Source organism: Manduca sexta, chromosome 25, assembly GCF_014839805.1.
Source record: "Manduca sexta isolate Smith_Timp_Sample1 chromosome 25, JHU_Msex_v1.0, whole genome shotgun sequence".
NCBI classification, from domain to species: domain Eukaryota; kingdom Metazoa; phylum Arthropoda; class Insecta; order Lepidoptera; family Sphingidae; genus Manduca; species Manduca sexta.
The window spans coordinates 12,978,204-13,003,402 of record NC_051139.1 but is presented as its reverse complement, the minus strand read 5'-3'; the positions used below and the strand labels follow the sequence as shown (position 1 = coordinate 13,003,402).

Here is a 25,199-nt window from a genome sequence, read left to right as displayed (position 1 = left end):
TAAATCTTATTCATTTAATCTTAACTATCCTACTACTCTAAATTAATCAATACTATCACATTTCAAGCTTGTATTACGTAACGTTGATCAAAATAAAAATTTCTCATGGGACTGAAAAGTAAATAAATTAATTTTGACTTTAGCATTAATACTTTCTAAATCTAAATTTAAATGATGCATATTATCAAGTAATTAATACCTTATAAAAACATACGAGCAATGCTCTATCACACAAGTACTCTTAATAATACGTGAGCAGTAAATTTTACATGCATAGGTATTAGGTAACTATATATATACACGCCTCTAACACAAATATGTATAATATTTTTTATCAGTTTTCTATCTACCAAGACGCCTGAACAGCACGTGTTTGCTCTAAAAAATTAGTCTTCATAATAAAATAGATGGTAGGGAGTAAGTGAGGTCTACTTGGGCCTTTTTTTTTACGCGGAGAAAAAACGCGTTATCGCTACCACCACTTGGATGGGCAGTGGAATGGTTATGTTGGTTTCACCGGTCTTACGGCCCAATGTCGACAACCCGGGAGTATAATATCATCCGAGCGAACGTTGGACCGAATCCCTAACCCTTGTATACCAACCAAAACCCGCGGTGGCCTTCTTCGGCGCATACGGGACAGCCCCGGGGTATCTTGTTGCACTAAGATAGCTGCACGGACCCGTCCCTGCGCGATACCGCATTGCGGCACCTCTCTAATTGACAGGGCTAAGAAGCCCTACATGCTGAATGACTCCTTTGGAGTCTACAACATCGGGAGACCTACTACCCGCATTGTCATCCACCTCAGAGTCGCTGTAGTCGAGCGAGCAGCCCCCCAGTGTTTGCCCGCGACTCCCTCTAAGCCCCAATTAGTCGCCTCTTACGACAGGCTGGGGATACCGTGGCGGAATTCTTTAGATGCCCCGAGCCACAGGGCCGTCTACTTGGGCCTGCAGCAATGGTGCTTGATCATAATATGTACCACTGTAGTGATACCACACAGCAATCACGTTAGATGGCGACAGACGATCTTGGATTACGCTTGCACAATTTGAGCGACGCGTTCCATATATACCACCTCCGAATAGAAACCGTTGGAGGGCCTGCAGCCGGTCAGGCGCAACATCTGCCTGACTGGGAATCTTCCCCTTTCATAGAGGAACGCACCCATCTGTTCCTCTACAGCGGTGTCTTACTTTACACCGCGCTTTAGACTGACAGAGCATGAAGATGACAGACGAGGTACTAAATTTCCCGATTCATACAGGTTAAAGAATTTGTAGCGTACCTCTAGAACTTAATACCACTTATTCCCTAAAATTACACATGATTTATTCTGATGTTCCTAATGGTACGCACTGACCGACACACTACAGTTTACTCATTAAAAGTAGCAAAGCCATCTAAAGCATTTATATTCAGAATTTTCTCTTATGAAGCTGAAGTTTCAGTTGAGCCCTCTAATCTCTGGTACAACTGCTCGTATTCTTAATTTTTTCTTTAAAATTACATCTTAGTAATAAAAACATTTTTTTATCCCGAAATCGGTCCTTTAAATGGGCAAAGCTTAACACATATTAAGTACGTATTTTTTAAAGGAATTAAAATTGAATAGATTATAATTAAATTGATAACACATGCTAAAGATACGGTGATCTACACCCAGGAACAGTAAGTCCTTTGATCCTATGGATAAAACAGTATTACAGGGTTTCGCTTCATCACTAATACGATAATAATATAATAAGTCCTGACTTTGTGCAATCCGAAAAAGAAGTCAACCTTTTATTTTTCATTTGACTTTATTGATATTTTTTAACACTAACACTTTGTACAGTTCGTCATTTTTGTAATATTAAATCATTAAGGAATTCCTTTGAATCCAATCGGTAAAACGGGAAACGCGTACATTGCCACTGGGGTGAAAAGGGTCGCCACATATCATTGTAAAGGAGCAGACGCCAACGACTACGTTGTTGTGGTAGAGAGGACTGCCGGAGTCCATCTGACACTGGCCGCGGTTGCTATTGTCGTTCACGCCAGCGCACAGCATGTTGTTGGTGATAGTGAAATGCCCATACCTTTGGTTGCAAATATTTTGATTGATCACTTCCAGGTGAACGTGGCGTAGCTGCTCAGAGTTAGGACCACCCTGCTGCGAAAACAAATTTAAAGTGAGCATGGTAAGAAATTTATTATTGGAGGATGAAGGCAAGAGCTTAATAACATAATAACCAAAATTTTCAATGTATAAATCTCTCGATATTTTGGTCTAACTAAAATATGTAGATGAAAGTTGAAACTACTTACTGAAATACGTCCCCATCCAGCAGCCCACACACGCTCGTTATCGCGAAGATTATAGTTGACTCCAGCGATCTGGGCCGCCTGGATCACGTTAGTGTACGAAATGGAATTACTTGTTCGCATTATAGCAATGTCACTGTCAATTGTACGTGGATTGTAATTGGGATGGAGGTTGAAAGCGGCAATGTTGTACAACACGCCTCCGCTGGTGGCGAAAGAAGATCCCAAACGGGCCCTCCATTGGGCAGGATGGTCTCGTCTGTAAAAAGAGAAAAGTAATAAATTAAGTGAAAAGAAATATCTTACCTTAGACCGAAGTATTACCCGACTTAAAACATGATACAATATAAATTTGAATACATAAGTTTGTGAAGATATTTGAATATTTGTTAAAACTTAATGCATACACAGCTGAATTGATACGGAAAAATGACGCACAAATTGACCCCTAGACATAGATTACAATAAGAGAACACTTATGTTGAGAAAGGACTGTCATGCAGGCTGAGCTAGACTTGCGAGCAAAATCTAGTATCCATTCACGACTTACTCAATGCAGTGAGCTGCTGTCAAAATGTGTCGTTGATTCAAGATAGTGCCGCCGCAGTTTTGTCTGAAATGGCCGGCAGTGTCCCTGTTTGTCAGCAGGCAAGCAATGGTGGGATACTGGTTGATGGTTGCCAATGAACCGCCGACTATTCTACCCTGGGGGACGGCTGAAATAAAAATAATAATAATTGTAGTAAATTCTCTTCACTGTCAATGTCGAAGATTTTATGTCACATTAAAAAACTAGACACCTATTTCGTCAATTGCTAATCTGGTTGCAAGCTCTCCTTTATACGTATAAAAACAAAGTCCCCTTTTCTGTCTGTCGATGTGTGATCGATTTTCTCAAAATCTACCGAACGCATTTTTATAAAATCTAGTATGAAGATAGTTTAAGAACCTGCGAAGGTTTATAGGCTTACTTTCTATCCCGTGAAAATATATAACGGAAGTTTTATCCCGGGAAACTCCTACACGCGGGCAAAGCCGCGGACAAAAACTAGTTAGTATATAAAATAAGTGGAAAACCTAAATATCTAATTACTGCAGGCAAACATATGTATAAAAAAACAAACATTATTACACCCACAAGTAAGAATTACATATGATTATAATAATATCTGAATCTGCTAATTGCATTCCAATGATATGTTAAACTTAATGTAACAGTGCATTCAAGTAAGCATTTTATAAAAATGATTTCACCTTTTTAATATTTAGTATTCGTGAGAGATATAAGTATAACAAAACAAAAAAAAAACAATACATCACAAGTTATTAGCACAACAGTTTCAGTTCCGCGACATAATACACAAAAAATTACTTACCTTCTGCCGCCACAAAGCCCAGACTGAATAAAACAAAAAATGCAACGTTCATATTTGCCGAAGACAAAGTGTGGGATTTATTTAACACTTACACAATTTATATGAAGTTAATATCAATAAAAATTCATTGGAATATCAAGGGAAGGATAAGATAACATGCTAATTAGACTCGCGACAATCTCTTTACACTTTTATATTGTCATGTTTTTATATAATTACTACAAAGCTGTCAGCAGTTAAAACTACATTAACGCAATTTAGAAGTTTATTAGTATTGTGTTCGGAATATTTTGAGAGGATATATCCTCGGACTTTTATGACATTTCTGTTTCAGGTAACAAATACTATGTAGATTATTATATTTATTTATCTGTAACAATTATATAATAAGGTGCATTCGGCTAAGTTCAGACGGGTTTTCGAAAAAGTTAGGCGAGTCTCGAAAATATCTTGTTCTCATAAAACTTTCAAGTGCTCCCGATATTTTATACATGAAACTGGATATAATAAAAGCAACTTTATGTGATAATTTAATCACCTTTTAATTTCTCTCCGTGTAAGCTTGAAAATATGTGATAATATCTCTGTAGAAATTTTAAACGCTTAATAAAGTTCAGTCTTTGTTCTAATAACGCTTCTAATGCTAGTATAATAAGGTCCACAAAATCAACTAGATGTCCCGATTAGTATTAAGAAAGCGTAATCGACCTTATTGGTTTGACTGCCCACCTATTCTTGGTCTTAGCATTAGCTACGATATATTAATAGAAACGGCTGGACAAAAAGAAACGACGTCGCCTTTGTAGCCAAAATAACCATATTTACATGGCATATTTGCGTTATACGATCTTACCCCTTATCCGATCTTGTCCATATACACCTTAAGGTTACAACAACTCAGGTTACGCAAATGATACATACGAATAGTTTTATTCGACCACTTAGAAGTATTTTACGAAAGTCGATTACCAATGCAATGCATTATTTTTGATTGAACAAAATATTCTACATATGCATGTTGACACATTACAGGAATAACAAGGACTGTCACTATATACTTAGTAAGGGATAAATGGCTAATTATATAAAACCATCTATTTAAAAACGTCATAAATCTCAGAAACGTAATTTTGTCATTTTGATAGCGCAAATTCATCAAGTGCTTCGATAAAATGTAGTAAAAATCTAACTTATATCTACGTATATACTAGGGACTAGACGACGGCCAGTCTTCAGCTCTGATGAAGTCCGAAACGTTCGATTCCAACCAAGACTGCGTGGACCGAGCTTTATGACCCGGCGCCGAGTCTTGCTGGAAGGACCATACTTGGTTATTGAACATGGTGATGTTAAGGGGCTTAACTACCTTCTCAAGAATGGTATCTTGATACACTTGTGCCGATGTTTTGATACCTTTTTCACAAAAATATGGCTCAGTCACTCCTTCATAGCTAACACCCCACCAAACCATCACTGAAGTCGGATAATGTCCACGTTGCACTCTGTCGACTAATTGGGAAGCTTCCTTAGAGCTTTGAGCATAAATACGGTCATTTTGTTTGTTAAAATGTTGCTCAATTGTAAAAATTTTCTCATCCGTAAACAAAATTTTTCTGTGACCTCCCTTTGCGTACCGCTTCAGTAGTTGTTTCGATTTTACCACCCTATTCTTCTTTAAATTATCAGTTAAGAAATGGCCAGTGCGTCTCTTATAGGCTGCAAGTCCTAAGTCATCTTTTAAAATACGCGACATGGTTCTAGGTGCTATCTTCATTTCCCGAGATAAAATCTTTTGCTTTCGGACAGGATTTCTTCGAATTCTTTCCCTTACTGCTTTGACCACCTTTTTCGTACGAACACTACGTGGACGGCCAGATCTTTTTCTGTCACAAACAGAGGAGGTCTCATTGTACCTATTAATAGCCCGGTACACAAACATTTTACTAATACCAAGTGTATGGAGAGTTTTAAAAATTGCATTTGGCTCCATACCTACTTTGTGTAATGCTATCACAGCGATTCGGTTCTCTTTATCACCCCACACCATTTTAATATCGCAAAATATTTTACAATGTATTGGCGCCAAAATGAGAAAACACAATGAACAATCGTATAAAAATGACAGATTCGAAATTCAAATGTAATATTTTTTTATAATTAAGTGTAACAGTATTTATGGCCAGACTAAGTATTAGGATGCCAAGCACGAGGCTTTTTATAAGTAGGTACGTATTAAGGTATAATGTAAGTGACGCAAAACGTACTTACAAGTTTGCTATTTTACTAAACGAACGGAACGTTCAACTCCTGATTTAATAGATCATTTAAGACTATTATATAATGGAGCATTTAAAAATCTCCTTGATTAGATTTTACGAGAAACTCGCGGAATCTATACCCTAAACCAAAATCCTATCTAGCCGCGTAATGATGATCTAGCAGTTACTCAGGATTAACCGCTTTACAGCGAACTTCAGGCAGGTACTTTCAAATGATGACGTCTTTTATAATATCGAGCTACAACGTAACTTTTACGTTACTCTGACGATCCAATAAGTTCACATTTTAAGCCTAATACTGACCCCTTTATTCAAACTCGCGGTATGCAGGAACAGTAAATAAAAAAAATCTATCAAAACATATTTTATTTTTAGATACCTAACATGTCTTGAATTATACAGATACAGAACGTAAGGGTTTTTCTAACACCACTTCTATAAGATTCTGGGTTACTGACTATTTCGGCTTTAAGCCTAAATGTTATTTGCTGGATTAAAAATAAAACCTTTCTATTTTTCAAATGGGCTGGTAGAGTGTTTTGGTATCTACTGTTATTTGTCTTAGCACAAAAATATGAAAAAATAAAACAACAAATTTATGTTTGTTAATGTAGGCGTGTGCACGCTGTACACCGTTTCATTGTTATTTATGGGTGATCTTCTCATATTGATTTTTTTTTCTGTTCATCGTTTTCTATTTGTTAAATCCTTTTAATTGGATTTTCTTCTCACTTTAACCGTGATGTGCGTGCATTAGCTTATATAACTAATTAGACTTAGAATACAAAAGAAAAAAAATACAAAGGTTCAATGGACAATTGATGACAAAAAAAGGCCGGAGTTCCTTACTGCCTTTCTTCTTCGGTTAGTCATTGCTTGGGTAGCTAGTGAAAGGCTGGTAGATTAGCTAGGTTAGGGCTTTTATCATCCTCACCGGTAAGGATCACGACACGTTCCTCCCTTTGAGTTTATTAAGATTATATACTTACATCTTTTTTATTTCTTCTTTTAATTCTTTTTTCATGCCAGCCCGAGCTGGCTAATTTACTTCTACTATTTTCTTCTCTACTAATTTACTTCATAGTATTTCACTTATTTTATGTCCAATATAAAATATCTTTAGTTATAAAGGCGACTTTATTTAAATTATAATCATTCAATATTCACATGTATCTTGGCTTATCACAAGTGCAATTTCTAGGTTTATATCTATTGTTTGATCAACAAAATATCGAATCGAAGCTACTTTGGGATTTCCACCTGTTATAATAAATTACACGATAATAGTATATAAAGTAATTAAAATATGTTACTCTTTATTTCATTACCAATTTACTCAAAATTGGAAAAGAAAAACTTGTTAACAAAAAATAAAACAGACGCTTAAAACAACTACAAAGTCAAAAAAGACTTGAGATTTGAATAATACCAACATAATATACACCGCCATTCGTTTTATTATATTTATGTAACAATGAATAAATCTTTGGAGTCGGTCTTAAATGATAAAACAAACAAGTGAAAACCAACGCGTCATACAAGATCTGCCAGCTAAATTATGTAAAAACAACTTATATGTAGTACACACATAAAATTACAATATTTGCTAGGTACCAAACAAAAAAAAACCTAATCGCGTGTTAGTTATTTTTTACTTTATTTCAGTGAGTGTTATTTTTTGTCTAAATAATTGAATAAATTTACACGACGCTTTGTCAATAAATAAGTTGGTGGTAAAAAACAGAAGTTCTTTAAGAATTTCTTTGTATCCAGGCAGTGAAGCGGGGAACGCGTACGTTGACACTGGGGTGAAAAGGATCACCGCATACCATTCCGAAGGAGCAGACGCCGACGACTATGTTGTTGTGGTAGAGAGGACTGCCAGAGTCCATCTGACACTGGCCGCGGTTGCTATTGTCGTTCACGCCTGCGCACAGCATGTTGTTGGTGATAGCGAAACTTCCGTACCTTTGGTTGCAAACATTTTGGTTGATCACTTCTAGGTGAACGTGGCGTAGCTGTTCAGAGTTCGGACCATTATGCTGTAAAACCAAATAAAATAGATAAATTTACTGTTGAAAGAATGATGGCTATTAGAAACACACAATAATGACACGAAAATTACAGAAACAGCTACAACTGGATCAAAATTTTGGTGATATATGTAAATGAACTATACTTATACTGTTAAATGGAATGTCCATTTTAAAAACAATTATTATGCAGCTGAATAACAAACAACACACGAATATCGCTCATGTGCTGGTATGCAACACGTTTGCTCAAAAGCTAAAGATATGCGCCCCTTGGAATTTTTGCCTATGTATCAAACTAGAACCATATTGAAAGCTAACATTTCATGTTAGCCCATAATCTTCTAATGATACAAATAACACAACGGACATTCAATTGCCAATTCGATCTACAACTAGTTTAACAAGGACAGCTTAAGAAGAAGCTATAACATACTTTACAGACGTCGCTAAAGTAAAACCATAAGAGTTGCAACAACGTAAACATGATAATTTGAGCACAATTTACAATAACTATGTATATACTGTTAATGGTTTCCAACAGTTAGCTGTCAATCATGTACAATATCTACTCGCATTAATACTTCGGAAGCATAAAAAGACTATCGAAATTGTTTTATTGGATTCCTATAAAACTAAAGTAAGTAAGTAAGGTAAGTAAAAACCAACTGGTATACAAAACAGATCATTAGTATATAAAATCTCTCTGTATTTACGCTATAATTAGTAACACTTAAATGTAGATGAAATATTTTTAAAAACTACCGTGGAAGCATTTATGATACTTACGAAAATACGGCCCCATCCAGCAGCCCACACCCGCTCGTTGTCTCGAACGTTGTAGTTAGCTCCAGCGATCAGGGCCGGCTGGATCACGTTAGTGTATGAAATGGAATTACTTGTTCTCATTATAGCAATGTCACTGTCAAATGTACGTGGATTGTAGTTGGGATGTAGGTTGAAGGCGGCAATGTTGTACAACACGCCTCCGCTGGTCGCGAAAGAAGATCCCAAACGGGCCCTCCATTGGGCAGGATGGTCTCGTCTGCAGAATTAGAAAAAAGTACTCTAATGAAAAGTGGAACCTAACTAAACATCTTCCTAATACTAAAATCCTGTTTAACTTAAACATAATAATACACAAAAGAAAAAAGAGTTATTGCCATAGAGAAAAAAGAACAAAGGCAAAAAATATACGGTAAATGTTAATAACATTTAAACGCAATTTTGTTATGATGTTTGGATTGTTGTCAGCAGTAAATGCAAAAACTGCTGAAATATGGAAGAAATTTAGCATACAGACAGAAGCCAAGATACAGACAACAATAACAGGACGAATAATTTAACATAAGGGGAAGATTGAGCTTTACAAATAGAATCCAGGATCTTTTTACAACTTACTCAAGGCAGTGAGCTGCTGTCAAAATGTGTCGTTGATTGAGGATAGTGCCGCCGCAGTTTTGTCTGAAATGGCCGGCAGTGTCCCTGTTTGTCAGCAGGCAGGCAATAGTAGGGTACTGGTTGATGGTTGCCAATGAACCGCCGGATATTCTAGCTTGTGGAACGGCTGATACAAAAAAAAATTAGTACATTGTATTCTCCGGCAAACACGAAGATAATATATCATATTGAAAACATGTTTCTGAAAACTTATCTTGGGAATACCTAACTTGATTATAAACTCTAATTAATAATATACAAAACATTTCTGCATCCAAACTTAAATATTACACCCATTAGTAGGGATTAGATATAAATTATTTTATTATGGAAATTATGTAAATTCGCAAATTGCACAATATTATTGTGTTATCATATCATACATTTTATACAATAACTAAATATATTATAACAGGTTTAATTTTATTGAAAGTAGCAATACTCTTTGATTATTTCACATGTATAATGATTTCTTGTGCTGACTAGAATGTAAAACATAAAAATAAAACTAGTTTTCGGATTTTATCGCGGTTTTTTATATTCTCCCAACATTTCGAAGATTTTTAAGCCTTCATGATCACTGAACTGCTTATAGTGTAAGTCAAAGTTCTACCTACCTACATTTGACAATTACTTTTATTTTTTTTTATTTAGCTAATAACGGTTCTATCTACGCAAAATGAGCTCACAGTATCTTGAAATCCGACAGCCGTTCTTTTGGGTTCCAATTTAGCTAAATTTATAACAGGATCCGAGGATTGTGTAAGCTTCGAAACATCTTTATTGAAATTATGTCGTTTTCAATTTCAATAGCGTGTTCTTTGGTAAGGATTTGTTGCAAGTCTAATCGAAAATAATGGAGACATCTTCCCAACATTCAGCAGCTGAAGGCTTGAAGTCTGCAATCGCTTAATATTCAGGAGATAATTAAAATATAAAAAATCCGTAAACTAAATTCATTTCAATGTCTTTTTATCCAGCATTCGTGAAACAGAATGCATTGAGGATTAACTTACCTTCTGCCGCCGCAAAGCACACAGCGAATAAAGCAATTAGCGTGACCTTCATTTCTGGCGATGATCGAAGTGTAAAATTTATTAAACACCCGACAATTTATACGTAATAATAACAATCAAAACTCATTAATCGATTGCGGACGGATAAGATAACATAATAATTAGGCTCGTTCTGGTATTTTATTCTCGATAGCAGTGTAAACTCGTATCACGGCTGTGTTATAATAATATATTCATGAAGCTAGAATGGAATATTCTATATGCCCATTTCTATCGATTTAACACGACGCGGTGCGTTACGTGCATGTTATCTTAAACGCGATGCGATGCGTTACGTGCTTGCAAAATAACGCGTGCCATAGAGAAAAACGTCCCAGAGGCGACAACAAGCTCTCAATACAATTACTACAAAATTTGAATTAAATTGTTGCAAGTTGCCACTAAACTTATAAATTTCAGATATCGTTCAAAATAATGTCATGTGTTAATTTTAGGCAACATGAAACTTAGCATCCAAAAACTCAAGATAACGGCAACGTTTTGTGATTTTTATAATAGTTCCAGACGGTTTTGCTGTTTACGGACATACGAGTATGTCAAGCATTAGGTATTTAACTTTAGTATTTTAAAATACCGCTACACAAATTAACTATAATAATTTTATCAAATTTGTTTGCGATTTGCCTAAAATACTTGATTAATTATCATGATCATAAGTGTATATTTTTGATAATAGATTAATAAACGTGACTTGCTTTTACTATATCTTTATTTTTGATTGCAACCCCTATTTAACTTACTTTGATCAAGAATTGTTTAGCATATTTGACGTGACAAGCACGTCAACGACTCTAGTTTTCTAAAAGTATGTAGATTAAGTCAAGATCAGTTACATTCTCATGGGAAGCTCTGTCCAAAATTCAATGCTTATCGATCAATTTAAGATTAATTGAATTTAACGATAAAACACTTAGGAGACCGAACAAAATTCGTAAAATAAAATGATAAATGGATTTGTCTTTTTGGTTTTATTTTACAGTACTTAAACATTTAAACTTCCAATTTTCAATTATTATTGTTACTCATGTTATTTTATTGTAGCATTGAAAAAATCTTATAATATATCTCCAAATTGTGCAGACCTTTAACGCATAGTTATTATAGTAGGTTTAAAAATGGATTAATGCAGAGATCTCAAACTTGGACCCGGCATAAAAAAATCGGGATACCAAGCCAAATAAAAGACCTAAATATACCCGGATTGATATCGCAATATCCAGGGCTTAGTGGCATTAATAACCAGGAAGTTGTCTTTGTATATTCTGTAGTACATATTTTATCCATAAAAGCAAATACCGCAAAAAAATAAATCCTTCTTTATCGCGACTTTTTGCTCAATTATTAATTCTATTCTTATCGTAGACTTCGCAGTTTTTATGATCACTACGTGGGCTCAGGTGTTAATCAATGTTTATCTTAACTGTATCAGCCTCCATTTATGTCATCATCTAACAAAACTCTGTCCATACAAATATCTAAACAAACCTTCCCATTGCAATGTAATAGCATAGATATAAGTTTGTTCTAGAAAATCTATCCTTTGTAGCATAATTATCTGAAATTACTTTAATTTGATAAAGAATATCAAATTCGTTCATCAATTTCCTTGTATTAATATCTATTGAAAATTTCTGTCATTAATGCTGACAAACTAAAAGATAATTTTTGTTTTTGTTAGATTAGGACCAATGTTGAGGTACAGTCCGCCACACAACTAGTCGATCAAATTCAATACTCCAAAACCCTTCTATATGTTAACTTCAATTCATAAAAACGATCGTTGATAAGGATACGAAAGTATTTAGAAAAAAAAATTGTTAAGCTATTTTTGTGGCCTCATCATTTTCTTAACCTAGGTACAATTGTTGGATCACTCTAAGCATGGCAATACCTGTATTAGGGAGTCCTCCACTTCCAAAACAGAAATTAAATATGGATCAAGTAATACAAAAAATGATACAAAACAAAAGAAAATATTAATAAATATAACAAATCTAAAAGTACAATTTTAATATATATATATTTGTATGTTGTGTTCCATGTGTAAGGTGCGTTTACATTTTTTTTATTGAAAATATCTTACAGCCATTCTTACAATTTAAATACCAAAAGGATTTAAGAGTTGTTTCCTATCCAAGTGGCGAAGCGGGAAACGCGTGCGTTGACTCCAGGGTACCGAGGTTCGGCACATCTATGACCAAAGGAGCAAACACCGACGACGATGCCGTTGTGCAAGAGGGGCCCGCCGGAGTCCATCTGGCACTGGTCACGGCCGCCGACGTCAAGCACGCCGGAGCACAACATGTTATCTGTGATGGGGCTTCTTGCAGCATAACGCTGTCTGCATACCGCTTGATTAATTGTGTACACTTGAACATGGCGAAGTTGCTCTGAGTGCTGATTTGAATTAACCTGAAAAATAAGTAAATATTATAAATTACAATAACATAATTATTAGTAATTCTTATCTCTAAACAATAACCTGCAAAAGATTGTAAAAATGTTGGATGTTTAGATCTTTGTTAGAAAAAAAAACGATTTAAGATGAAGTTTAGCATCAGGACAGAACTTTTCCTTGATTAACATAGACTATACATGTTACTCCAGTAACTTGTTTCGTTCTTATAAGCTCAAACACCCTATATCTGCTGTACGTTGATGAGGAGTTGATTATCCCGCAGACTACATAATATTGCGACATCCGAAGAAGGTTCTTTTAGGTGCTACAACACCACACATAGACATACAGATACACACCTTAAACATATAAGGTTCTTATTTTTCAGTCGGAGTTAAAAATTTAGAAAATACTTACCGAAGTCACGCCCCATCCAGCAGCCCACACACGCTCGTTGTCGCGGAGATTGTAATTGGCTCCAGCGATACGCGCTGGCTGTATCACGTTGTTGTAAGAAATACCAGAACTTGTTCGCATTATAGCAACGTCATTATCTTGGTTTCTGGAGTTATAGTTGGGATGCATGATAAACTGAGCAAAATTGAAAATCACACCACCGCTACTGGCGAAACTAGATCCCAAACGGGCCCGGTAGACGTTTGGTTGGCGTCGGCTGCAAGAATAGAAATTTGAAGGTTAAATATAACATCGGCTATATATATATTGTCCTACTGGTCCTGTCTTAGGTACAGGCCTCCTATGCTACTGAAAGACCTTAATCAACTACGTAAGCCTATTGCGAGTTGCGGCGTCCGCATATTTTCGAGGTGCTCATGGATGAAGTTTTCCTCACGATTTTTTGCCTTACAGTTATAGCAAGCAATTTAATTAACAATCATTACACACATAATTCGATAAGTTCAGAACTCAGAGATCTACTCTTTTAAAACGGACTTTGCACTTACGACTTTTTTTAGGCAGTCACTTTAAAGCAAATACCTCAAATGATTGCAGTTTTATATCAAAAATATTTTGTACTTGTAGACTTTAAACGATAAAATTTGGTGTGGAGGTAAGTTATCTGACTTATATTCAGGGTCAAATCTTGACATTTAGGATTAGTATAGAAGACAAATTTATTAATATAGTATACCTACCAAACTTCACGTTGAAATTAACATAGCGGATTTTCTAAGTCAATTAAAGAAGTTTCAACATGACAAGAATAAGATTCAAGCTAGTTTAAAAGCAGTTAGTACTTTGTCGTGTCTTACTACTTTTATTGATGCCACTGATAACAGAGAATATTTTGCAAATATCTTTAGTTGGGAATATTTTCCTTTTGTTTTACGATTATATTTTAGGACTAGCTTCCGCCCGCAGCTTCGCCCGCGTGGATTTCGGACTTCAAAAATGGAGCCGGTCGCGAACGTTCGAGAGTGTTCGTTTTACGAAGCTACTCGCTAGGTGATTCACTAGCCTCTAGGCGCCAAGCAAGCCGCTTGCCCCAATGCCCGTGCGTTCGCGACCTTATATATATACAAAAATAATCCTTATAGCATGATTCAGTATTCACGCATGATGGCTTATAATTATTAGCGTATTTCATGTATAACTTTGGTGTTTCTATACCGATTTCTATGATTCTTTTTTATGGAATATTTAATAATGTTAACTTTTTAATTAGGGATGACTGAGAGTGTTATAAACGTAAGAGTAGACAAATATAATGAGAAAGCTTCGAACTGCTAAGCTATCGGGAGTCACACGTGTTATTGTGAGTCAACCATAAAAGATAGACATATGCTGTCGTGGGATATTTTTTACATAATTTTAAGGAGAACATTTTCGTCGTACATGATTTCTGTGTAGCTTTAACCATTAAGGTTGCACACGCGACGGAAGCTTAAAAAATGGAGTAACTTCTCCCGTTTTCCCAACATTTCCCTTCACTGCTCTGCTCCTATTCATTGTAGCGTGATGAAAAGTATACTGTAACCAGCACAGGAGTATGACAAATAATTGTACCAAGTTTCGTTAAAATCCGTCGAGTAGTTTTTGTTTCTATAACGGTTATACAGACAGACAGACAGACAGACAAAAATTTTACTAATTGCATTTTTGGCATCAATATCGATCCCTAATCACCCCCTGATAGTTATTTTGGAAATATATTTCATGTACAGAATTGACCTCTCTACAGATTTATTATAAATATATAGATATATAGATAAAGGTTACTCGAATGAAATTCGAGCGACTTTTCACAGAATTTTCCTTCGACTTACTATAGACAGTGAGCAGCTGACAGAATACTTCGTTGATTAAGAATGCTTCCGCCGCAATTGTGTCTCCAGTGAACGAAATCTCTGGTCAGCAGCAGAGAAGCCATAACAGGGTACTGATTGATGGTGGTCACAGTACCACCAATAATCCTGGCATTGTTTAATGCCGCGGGGACAGCTGGAACAGACAAAATAGCAATTGACTTAAAAACTATGCATACATTGATTACAATCATCAAAAATCACTATAAAACTATAAGTGGGCTAATAATTTAAAAAGTTCTAGGTTCAGGTAATGGCATTCCTAGTTATTTATACTCGAAATGACAATCACTGTCTTTATTATGATAGGAAAAATAAACTCGGTAAAAAAATTGATGCGACGTTTACACCTTTGCTTATCTTTGGGGATATAAAAAGCATTAACATAATTATGTTTATGATTGTAAGGTTAGTTAGAGTGAGCCTCTGTAAAACAAATTGCCTGACAAATCAATGTAACTTTAGGAACGGGTCCGAAATTTCCAAATAAGAGAAAAAAATCAGCAAATTTTGTTTTGACACAAATTCATTAAATTAGGACATAGCCAATAAATAAATCCAACTCGGTGATTAAAAACAGTCAGAATCTTTACTTTTTCCATTTACATAAACTGGGATAGAAACGAAATGCGTCACGTCAAAATATTTAATATTATTAAGTATTTTTGCGTTCCCCTAAATTTTACCATGAGTGTAAATGCGAAAGATGTTTGTATACTTTTTAGCACACGCATAAATTGTAAAGGTACTGACAGAATTTAACCTTTCGTCCAAAAAGTAGCTAACGTCAAAGCGCAAATTAAATCAAATATTGATTAAATTTTACAATGCTCTGGACATCACAAACAATATTTGAGTATTAAAGTTACTGTAAATAAAAAGTCGTTTATTTTCGAGAAACAACGATTTACAACTAAATCCCCTGGACAGCTTTGACATTTGCTAGGCGGCAGTTGATAAAAACTAACCAAAATATGTTCCTTAACATGCTTAAAAAAGTGTAATGCGCTGACCAATGATTGCTTGAGATAAAGTCGAATGAAACAAGAATAAATTATTAGGTATTTACATAACTCTGTAGTTCCCGCATCAATATTAAGAATATGAAGATAGTGACTTACCGCCCGCTGCAGCGCAGCATAAAGCGAATAAAGTAAAAATCACGACTCCCATTATACAACGAATGCCAATGATCTTAGCCACACAATCATATTTATATTAATTCATGTCCAATATATCATAATCATTTTTAGCTTTAATAGATATACTGAATATATATATGTAGATATACTCCAAAGATATATTGATAAGAAGCACTTTGTTTAGTATGCCGTTCATGTTAATTATATAATATTATTTCACATTTGTATCTTCCCTGAAGACCCCGCAACACAATGTATAAATACTGTCATGTTGGCCCACGTACGCTGCGTTCCAGTATCAGCCAATGTAAATCCGATTTCGAGCAGGCCACCATAATTGTATCGATTGACGAGATATAATTATTATTTTCAACATTATTAAAAGTAAAGGACAAGTTGGGTAGAAACAAATACGTACATTTTATTTTTTTACTTTTTAGAGTTTTTTCGTGGCGAAATTCATTTTTTTTTTCACCGTTTTAAATTAATATATCCTCGAGCATCGGCTTCGGTCATGATCTACTCATTGAGACCATTCTTCTGAGCTTAAAAACAATGTAAAAAGTTTAAGTTGCTTAGGGTTGGGTATCTCGCAGACTGTTTGATTCCGCAGCATCAGGTCAGGGTTGTCATGTCCTGAAAATACCACCGAAGTAACAGTACACAAAATTTCAAATCAAACGAACTTATAAAAGTCGGAAATGACCTAATATTCTTCGAACGTATGAACAACTCTTTCACGCGAGCGAATCCGCGAGCAAAAGCTTATCATTTCATAACAAGCTTGTTAATTCAAGCCTTGGTCAATTTACTGTCTATTTTAAAATCCATTGAACAATTTATATGTTTATCTCTGGCAATTATGAAAGCCTACAAAAATCGTATCCTTGAAAAGTAGGATTATAAAAAACCTGTAGGATTATAGGATACAACTTTTGCTCGCGAATTCGCCCGCGTAAGAGTTTTCGGGTTAAAAGTACCGCTATATATTTTCCCCGGGTAGAAAGAAGCCTTTGTCCTTCCCAGGGTCTCAAAATATCTACCCAAATTTCATCAATATCCTTTGGGTAGTTTTTAAGTTTATCGTGTTCAGAAAGGCAGACGCGGCGGGAGATTTTGTTTTTAAATATATTGTAAGATCTTTTGAAGGGAAAAAATTCTTTCATACATAATTGCTGAGTAACTTTAATCATTTACGCATCGTATGCAGCGGAAGTTTTGAAAATGAATAATATTTCCTAATATTTGCAACATTTTTCATTGATGCTCTTATTGGTTATAGCGTGATGTTAAATAGCCCATAGCCTTCCTCGAGCTATGCTACACTCAAAGAATATTACAACAACAAACATATAAACTTTTCAGCTTTATTTAATAGTATGGATAGATTATATCTCACCGAAATCTGTATTTTATTACCTTGTTATCTTATGTAAACTATCTGAAATGTATATTGTGATAAGGTATATCAAATTTATTCAACGATTTCCTTAAGATTGCAATAATATATTCTGTACCTTCAAAATTACAGTAATTAACATTGTCGTAGCTTGAGGTCATACAAAAAGATAATTTTTATTTATGGTCTAAATAGGGGCCTTTCGTGCGTCAGTTGGTATACGAGCTGGCGAGACGTTTCAAACTTTAAGACAAAAACTAGTATTACAGGGGCCTTATTCTCTATCCCGCACGTTATTTTGACAGTGTGTAACAAGCACGTAACACAACGCATCATGTTTAGGACTATAGAAATTTGGCTTACAGAATACCATTCCACGCACATTTCTCGAAGATAACATAATACGGCCGCGTTACGCGTTTACACTATCATACAGAATAAGGGCCCTGTGGTTTTCTTGTATTTGAATTAGTTTTAACCTATTACAAAAAAGCAAGTTCGAAACCCAAAGGCGCACTGACTTTTCTAAAATTATGTGGGTTATTCTTTCTGAATTATCGCTCGCTTTAACGGTGATGGAAAACATGCAAACAACACGAATACAACAAACATGAAACCTGCATACCTGAGAAGTTCTCTATACGAATTTTCGAGGGTGTGTGAAGTCTACCAATCCGCACTAGGCCAGCCTGGTGGACTAAGGCCTAATCCCTCTCAGTAGTAGAGGAGGCCCGTACCCAAAAGTTGGACAGTATATAATACAGGGCTGATATTATTATTACAAATTATAACGGTGTATTCAAACACTTTCTACGGGTTTCGCTTAACATAAGATGCAGTGAAGACACTTTCCGAGTCCCGATAAACAAAAAACATTAGCTTCTCTTTGGTGAATACCGACAATTGTAATATGCTGAATTACGTCGATACTCAGATAAGTTAAATGAATACATAAATACAAATATTGGGTATAGCGTGATGTTCCTCGATAAATAGGCTATCTACAGAGTAGAAAACTTAATATCACTTTTCCCAACCCGGGGTTCAAACTCGAGACCTCAGCACTGCAATCGTTTCGTAATACAACAACGCCACCGAGGCAGTATACTAACAATAGAGCAGTTCACTTATTACATTTTTATTTTCAGTAAGATCACATTTTTTTAGTGGACACTTTTTTAATTCTAATGAATTTATAATACATAACATCACGCATTTATCCCCGAAGGGGTATGCAGAGGCGCAACTAGGGCAACAACTTTTCGCCAAGTATGTTCCGTCCCATGATGTGATAGGGGGCGAGCCTATCGCCATATCGGGACAAATTCCAGACTCCGGGCTAATACTAAGCAGAAAAACCTAAATATCATTTTGCCCGACCCGGGATTCGAACCCAGGACCTCAGAGCGCTATTGTACCGGACATGCAATACAACTACGCCACCGAGGCAGTCTAGAATTTATAATTGTACGTTATAATATGCTGTGCCTAATAAATATCTACTTCTTTCTTTCTTATATATTGGTATATAAGAATTATCATGTGGTCCGTAAGATAACTAAAAAATGTGCCTTATGCAATGAAGATAAGTAAACTGCTGATATAGCGACCATCGTACGTTAGGCATATAACCCGCCATATTGGCCTATATAAATATGTCGTATTATAGTAGCCTGTGTATATCCAGCTTCAAAGCCCGCATAATTATATTAAGGCGATACCTCAAGGTCCATTTTCATACATTTTGTTTCACCTTTAATCTGGGTAACTAAACAAGTATTGGCAAGTAAAGAATTTAAATTCACGTCTAGTTAGTGATTAGTTCTCGCAGTTGAAAGAAAAACGTAAAAATAATTAATAATCATGGATATTTCTGCCTTTAAAATTTCGTCATATTAAATTTTAAAATTTCGTCATATTAAATTTTAAAGGCCGAAATATCCATGATTATTAATTATTTTTACGTTTTTCTTTCAACTGCGAGAACTAATCACTAACTAGACGTGAATTTAAATTCTTTACTTGCCAATACTTGTTTAGTTACCCAGATTAAAGGTGAAACAAAATGTATGAAAATGGACCTTGAGGTAGGCACTTTACCTGACCCCACTCTATCATCAGGTACAGTGAATTTATTTTGCTGTGCCCCTATAAAAAGATCGTGAGAATCATTCTCATAAAGGCCACGCTAGCTGAACAAGTCATGTCCGCCAAAGAGGCGGCGGAGAGAGAAAGGGAACGTTCTATAGGACTTCCCTTTCGCAGCAGACGTTGGAGAGACGACCTCCGACCTCCCTAAGCTTCGCTTTAGGTGGAGGACGGGTAGCCCGATATCGGGTATATTAGATGCCTCGTATGATTTTACCAAGATTTCATTCCTGGGATGGTGAGAGGCTCTGCCCAAGAGACGAATCCTGCGAAGGTTGCGGTTGCATGCATTTCTGCACACCCGACCTTCGATATTAGGGAGTGAGAGTCGAATGACGGGGTTTTAGTCGGTAGGACGGTTTATACCGGCGAGTCCAGCAGAAATCCTTAACTGATTTCACCGTCTTTAAAAAAAATCCATGCTAGATGTACTAATACCCTGCCACAAGCATTGTGTCCTGTTCTCCAGCACCTGCCTCGGTAGCATTATAAGTAAGTCGTCCTGTTATTGATATACTTTTGCCCGTTCTATCAGCTAGCCAACAAGCAGCAGGTACGGTTAATTCCGCCTTTCTTCTCCTTTAAGACCACACGTAGCCATTAGCGACTTGGACCCCAGACTAGCATTTAAGTTATACAAACACGTAGAGGACGTGTTACCGCTTTTCGTGTACCACATTCAAGTTTCCTTAAGATTGTAATAACTTGTACTGGCTACATCAAAAATTGCAGTAATTCATATTTTCATACTATTTTTTTTTATTTAAGGTCCGATTATAAACTTAGCACGAGACGTTATGTGATTACAAATACGATTACCACATCCAAAGAGAAAAAGAAAACGAAATATTTAATTTTATTCTTTTATATGACGTAAACTTAATAACGTAAGTGAAGATGGCTACAGAAAAAATAGTCTTAAGTTTAATCTTCTTTTACTGTAAAGTGACAATACTCTGGTAGCATAAGTACATTTTTGACCAAATGTTGACGCTTCGAATTATGTATTTTCATAATCACAGTAATGCGTTCAAATCAAACTATTTGATAATGAGATTAATTTTATAGATTATGCAGTGCTGTTTATCTTTAAATACATATCCCAATATAATATAGTTTATATTCATATTTTAGATAGCGAAGATGCCTAAAGCGCCAAACATTTTATAAATTTATATTTATAATTATGTAATAATTATACAACGTAAACGATCCAAGTGCGATAAACTTTGTTTACTAAAAATATCTTATAACCATTCCAGGATGTTTTATCAGTCAATTAATAAAAACAATTTATGTGTTTCTTTGGATCCAATCAGTGTATCTGGAGACACGTGTATTGACTCCAGGGTAACGAGGATCGCCGCATCCAATACCAAAGGAGCAGACACCGACGACGACGCCGTTGTGATAGAGAGGGCCGCCGGAGTCCATCTGGCACTGGTCGCGACCTCCAATGTCGAGCAAGCCGGAGCACAACATGTTATCTGTGATGACAGCTTTTGATACATATCGCTGTCTACATACAGCTTGGTTGATCGAATATATTTGGACATGTCGGAGTTCCTCAGAGCCGGGACCGGAAGGCTGAAAAGTCAAAATTGAGTCAAAACAGACCTATATTAAACTGTTTAAGATATGATAAATATGAATAAGATAGAGAAATGTTAATTCGTCAAACCGGTTGTTTTACTAGCGTAAGTGGATAGGAAGTTGAAGAGGAATAATGGGGGGGAGAAAGAAAAGTTTCCACATTGACCAGGATAAGTATATTACGCAATTGTAGCTGCGAGCAAAAGCCCTTGTAATATATGTAATATCAAATAAGAAAGTCAAAATATTAATGTTATATAAATAAACATTTATACTAATTATCCAATAAAAACAGTATCTAGTTATAATTAATGTATGTTATTTAGTATCAAAATCGTGATTGATTAAAACACTACCGAATTAATAATCCTGTAGTAACATTGATAACTAATTTAGTGGCATCTGTTTCAACGACATTCTGAAGTGTTGCAGTAGGTAACACCCTGCGTTACACCAAGGTTATGCAATTCAAATTATTATTGATTAGTGGTTAAAAGAACACCAGCAGTGTGTCTTATATACCATTAGGAATCGGATAGAGATCGGTTCAGAGCGAAGACACTTCTCCTGCTTCTGTAATCAAAACCCTTCAGAATACAGTTAAATCCCATATCTGTGTTATTATAATTGATGCCTCAAAGCTGAATCATTTTTATTCATTCCCTCTCTACCTCTTACAAAATGTTTGACTTAGAATAAAAAAATGCATGAAACTCACTGTAATATGCCCCCACCCAGTAGCCCATACAGGCTCATTATCGCGGATGATATAATTAGCGCCGGCAACCGAAGAAGGCTGAATAATGTTGGTGTATGAAATACTGTTGGCAGTTCGCATTAAAGCGATGTCATTGTCCATGGTCCTGTAGTTCCAGTTAGAATGGATGATGAAGAAGACAAAGTTCAGAACCACGCCTCCACTGCTGGCATAGGTGGAACCCAGACGAGCCCGATATCTAGTTGGCTGGTTGGCGAAACGGCTGTGAAAATAAATGTCACTTGAATGAATATGATAAGAGTCCTATAATAAATAAGTATTATAGGTGAATAAATAACACATTCGAAGCATGTAGTTCTGGGGTTAAAAAAAGGTTAATCTAAAGTATTTGTGCACCAATTACTAAATCCCTGCACTAGTTTATACTTGATTGGCTAACAAAAATCGAAAATATTTTGATCTACGCTTATTTCTTATCGATGCGAAATCGGCGCAACACACTTTTCAAGCGATTCCTAGTAGCGAGTTGGCTAAGTTTTTGCCTATGGGCGCCTAGCCTATAAACTCTGGCCATTGACAAAGGAAACTAACAAACCAAACATCATCACAAACCTTTAACCTCATAATAATATAATACATAATATAATTTACGTACTCTAAGCAATGAGCTGCTGACAAAATATTTCGTTGATTAAGGATGCTTCCGCCGCAGTTGTGCCTCCACTGAACAAAATCATTGGTGAGTAGCAGAGAGGCCATATTGGGATATTGTTTGATAGTAGTCACAGGCCCACCCACAATCCTCTCCAGCTGCAAGGAGGGCGCTGGAATGGCTGGAATACAAATCAGAACAAGAATCTGAATAGGGTTTACGGACGATGCATTTCCTTAAGTTCTATCGGCAGTCGGCACGACACGGATGAACGGTCGCCAAAGCCGGGCTAACCCACACGCGATTCGTCGCCACATTCGTGCAATTGCCCGGAACTGGTTATGCCCTATTTAGCGCCTTCAATGTGTATGGCGAACGAACTACCTCGTAGGTACTTGATTCCACGATAAATAAATAATTTACCTGCTAAAATACGCGACAGTACCACGTCGATTAACATAAAAAAACAAATAAAAAAATCATTATTTGAGTACTTAAGAAATAATATGATCTTTAATAAAATTTATGATGTGTTTGCCTAAGTTCGTCTCTATAAGAATAAGTATTTCATTTGTTATTGTGACGTGAAATTGTTAAATATAACTATAACTACTATACGCAGCTTATATATACGCACACTTCACTTACCTCCCGCCGTGCAGCAGAGAACCAACAACGTTAAAATTAGTAATAGTTTAGTATTCATAATTATCAGTGAAATGCCAATTTGACTAACAACGATTACTTTTATATGGGCAGATTAATTTATCAGAAAAGAAGGGGAAAGATAAGAATCACGCTGTTTTAAACGCAATTTCATTACTCCTAGTTACGCTAGATTTGGGCTTATCAGATTATGCAATGTGATAATTGGCTCCATTCATGAAATTAGGTCGATAGTTGTGAAATGTGTTTTTTTGTTTACTCTTTAGGTGATAATTTGCAGTCACAAAGTCAACATAATTCTTGCGAATTGGAGATGTTAGCATATTTCTTTTAAACTAGATTGTTATCAGATTTAAATAATTATTAATAAAGAACTATTTTTATACGGAACATTTGTATTTTTCGTTTCCCCTGGTGCTAATATCATTTGTTTGTATTAGGTGAGTAATATCTTTCGCGGAAATTAAAATTTGAGAAATGCTTTCCTTTTTCCTTTAACATTAGAGAATCTTGATATTGCCTCGTCTTGAGAAATTAAAATAATTTCACGATATTTTTTTTATATATGTTTAAAACAAACTATTTCTTTATTATTTTTTATACGGCTCTGAAGAAAAAATTGAATACTAAACTAATTTAGCGCAACTTCTTGGCATTGCAACATAAAGGCTCGGCATGATGAGCAAATGCTAGTAAATAGCGTTGATGTTCAAAATGCCTTACTAGGTATTGGAACCTAGGACCTTTTGATATCTGGCTCATATATAATAATATATACGAGCCCTGAATTATATACTGTCTGATTGCTGGGCCCGAGCCTCCTCTACTACTAAGAGGGATTAGGCCTTAGTCCACCACGCTGGCCTAGTGCGGGTTGGTAGACTTCACACACCCTCAAAATTCCTATAGAGAACTTCTCAGGTAGAAAACTGTAGATTCCTCGCGATGTTTTCCTTCACCGTTAAAGCAAGCGATAATTCATAAAGAACACCCACATATTTTTTTTAGAAAAATCAGAGGTGTGTGCCATTGGGTTTTGAACCTGCGAACATTCGCCTTGGCAGCCCGTTCTACAACCAACTAAGCTATCGCCGCTTTTATACGCTGACTCATATACGCTGGCAAAAACCGAACAAGGTTATATTGTATTAAGCGTTGCATATATAAAAACGTACCTATTTCTAACAAGTCAAAAAAAAATCTAAAATAAAGAGAAAAGAATTCTTATTTTCAACCACTCGACAGTTCCAATTAAGTAAATAAACAGCAAATATTGCTTCGAAATTTAACGATGTTTAACGAAGCTTAACCCAAACAAACAGTCTACTTTCTAACCACGTCCAAGAACACTTTTTGTTTCAAAAGCAATACAAAGTAAATGATACGAGTGCAAAGTTTTTAACGGGACCAGAACGTAGCTCTATTCCACTTGGATCTGTTACGATTGCTACCTTAGCCATAATAATTGGATTTATATTTTAGCGATAATACTAAATATTATGTGAAATATTATTGTACCTTTATAACAGTAATTTAAACCCGAAATAAAATTAAATCTGAAATAAGTGAATTATAATTATGTTTACAAATAAAAAATAATTTATTCGTATTACTAATTTTTTTAAACATCGCACTCTTAATA

The 25,199-nt window shown here is 35.6% G+C and overlaps 5 protein-coding genes across 7 annotated transcripts in view; 1 reads left to right on the top strand and 4 right to left on the bottom strand.

Moving 5' to 3' along the window:
* The window catches only part of LOC115448648 (solute carrier family 12 member 6), a 601,928-nt gene that overhangs the window by 445,722 nt on the left and 131,007 nt on the right, over positions 1-25,199 (top strand). The gene's annotated exons all lie outside the window — the stretch shown is intronic.
* LOC115448662 (trypsin, alkaline C-like) lies at positions 1,787-3,809 on the bottom strand. The gene is made up of 4 exons (XM_030176162.2): positions 3,687-3,809; positions 2,861-3,026; positions 2,314-2,569; positions 1,787-2,158 (listed from the first exon to the last, which is right to left on the bottom strand). Exons 1-4 carry the CDS (start codon positions 3,736-3,738, stop codon positions 1,859-1,861), a joined length of 774 nt encoding a protein of 257 aa, XP_030032022.1. The 5' UTR covers positions 3,739-3,809; the 3' UTR covers positions 1,787-1,858.
* On the bottom strand, positions 7,403-10,605 carry LOC115448663 (trypsin, alkaline C-like). The gene is made up of 4 exons (XM_030176163.2): positions 10,455-10,605; positions 9,400-9,565; positions 8,788-9,043; positions 7,403-8,007 (listed from the first exon to the last, which is right to left on the bottom strand). The coding sequence occupies exons 1-4, from the start codon at positions 10,504-10,506 to the stop codon at positions 7,717-7,719; spliced, it is 765 nt and encodes a 254-aa protein (XP_030032023.1). The 5' UTR covers positions 10,507-10,605; the 3' UTR covers positions 7,403-7,716.
* Positions 12,472-16,515, bottom strand: LOC115448657 (trypsin, alkaline C-like). The gene is made up of 4 exons (XM_030176157.2): positions 16,361-16,515; positions 15,201-15,375; positions 13,330-13,585; positions 12,472-12,926 (listed from the first exon to the last, which is right to left on the bottom strand). The coding sequence occupies exons 1-4, from the start codon at positions 16,410-16,412 to the stop codon at positions 12,630-12,632; spliced, it is 780 nt and encodes a 259-aa protein (XP_030032017.1). The 5' UTR covers positions 16,413-16,515; the 3' UTR covers positions 12,472-12,629.
* Positions 20,778-23,668, bottom strand: LOC115448655 (trypsin, alkaline C-like). Its single transcript, XM_030176155.2, has 4 exons — positions 23,540-23,668; positions 22,895-23,072; positions 22,240-22,501; positions 20,778-21,515 (listed from the first exon to the last, which is right to left on the bottom strand). Exons 1-4 carry the CDS (start codon positions 23,595-23,597, stop codon positions 21,222-21,224), a joined length of 792 nt encoding a protein of 263 aa, XP_030032015.1. The 5' UTR covers positions 23,598-23,668; the 3' UTR covers positions 20,778-21,221.

What these genes read in the sequence shown, in the direction of transcription:
- LOC115448662 (XM_030176162.2), bottom strand. Translation starts at nt 3,738, where the DNA reads ATGAACGTTGCATTTTTTGTTTTATTCAGTCTGGGCTTTGTGGCGGCA. An exon ending in ACAGCAGCTCACTGCATTGA is followed by an intron (nt 2,570 to 2,860) that starts GTAAGTCGTGAA and finishes CTCTTTTTACAG; the next exon opens with ACGAGACCATCCTGCCCAAT. An exon ending in CTGGATGGGGACGTATTTCA is followed by an intron (nt 2,159 to 2,313) that starts GTAAGTAGTTTC and finishes TTGTTTTCGCAG; the next exon opens with CAGGGTGGTCCTAACTCTGA.
- LOC115448663 (XM_030176163.2), bottom strand. Translation starts at nt 10,506, where the DNA reads ATGAAGGTCACGCTAATTGCTTTATTCGCTGTGTGCTTTGCGGCGGCA. An exon ending in GTGCTTTGCGGCGGCAGAAG is followed by an intron (nt 9,566 to 10,454) that starts GTAAGTTAATCC and finishes TTTTTGTATCAG; the next exon opens with CCGTTCCACAAGCTAGAATA. An exon ending in CTGGATGGGGCCGTATTTTC is followed by an intron (nt 8,008 to 8,787) that starts GTAAGTATCATA and finishes TTGGTTTTACAG; the next exon opens with CATAATGGTCCGAACTCTGA.
- LOC115448657 (XM_030176157.2), bottom strand. Translation starts at nt 16,412, where the DNA reads ATGGGAGTCGTGATTTTTACTTTATTCGCTTTATGCTGCGCTGCAGCG. An exon ending in ATGCTGCGCTGCAGCGGGCG is followed by an intron (nt 15,376 to 16,360) that starts GTAAGTCACTAT and finishes TGTCTGTTCCAG; the next exon opens with CTGTCCCCGCGGCATTAAAC. An exon ending in TCAGCTGCTCACTGTCTATA is followed by an intron (nt 13,586 to 15,200) that starts GTAAGTCGAAGG and finishes CTATTCTTGCAG; the next exon opens with CCGACGCCAACCAAACGTCT.
- LOC115448655 (XM_030176155.2), bottom strand. Translation starts at nt 23,597, where the DNA reads ATGAATACTAAACTATTACTAATTTTAACGTTGTTGGTTCTCTGCTGC. An exon ending in TCTCTGCTGCACGGCGGGAG is followed by an intron (nt 23,073 to 23,539) that starts GTAAGTGAAGTG and finishes TTTGTATTCCAG; the next exon opens with CCATTCCAGCGCCCTCCTTG. An exon ending in CTGGGTGGGGGCATATTACA is followed by an intron (nt 21,516 to 22,239) that starts GTGAGTTTCATG and finishes TTGACTTTTCAG; the next exon opens with CCTTCCGGTCCCGGCTCTGA.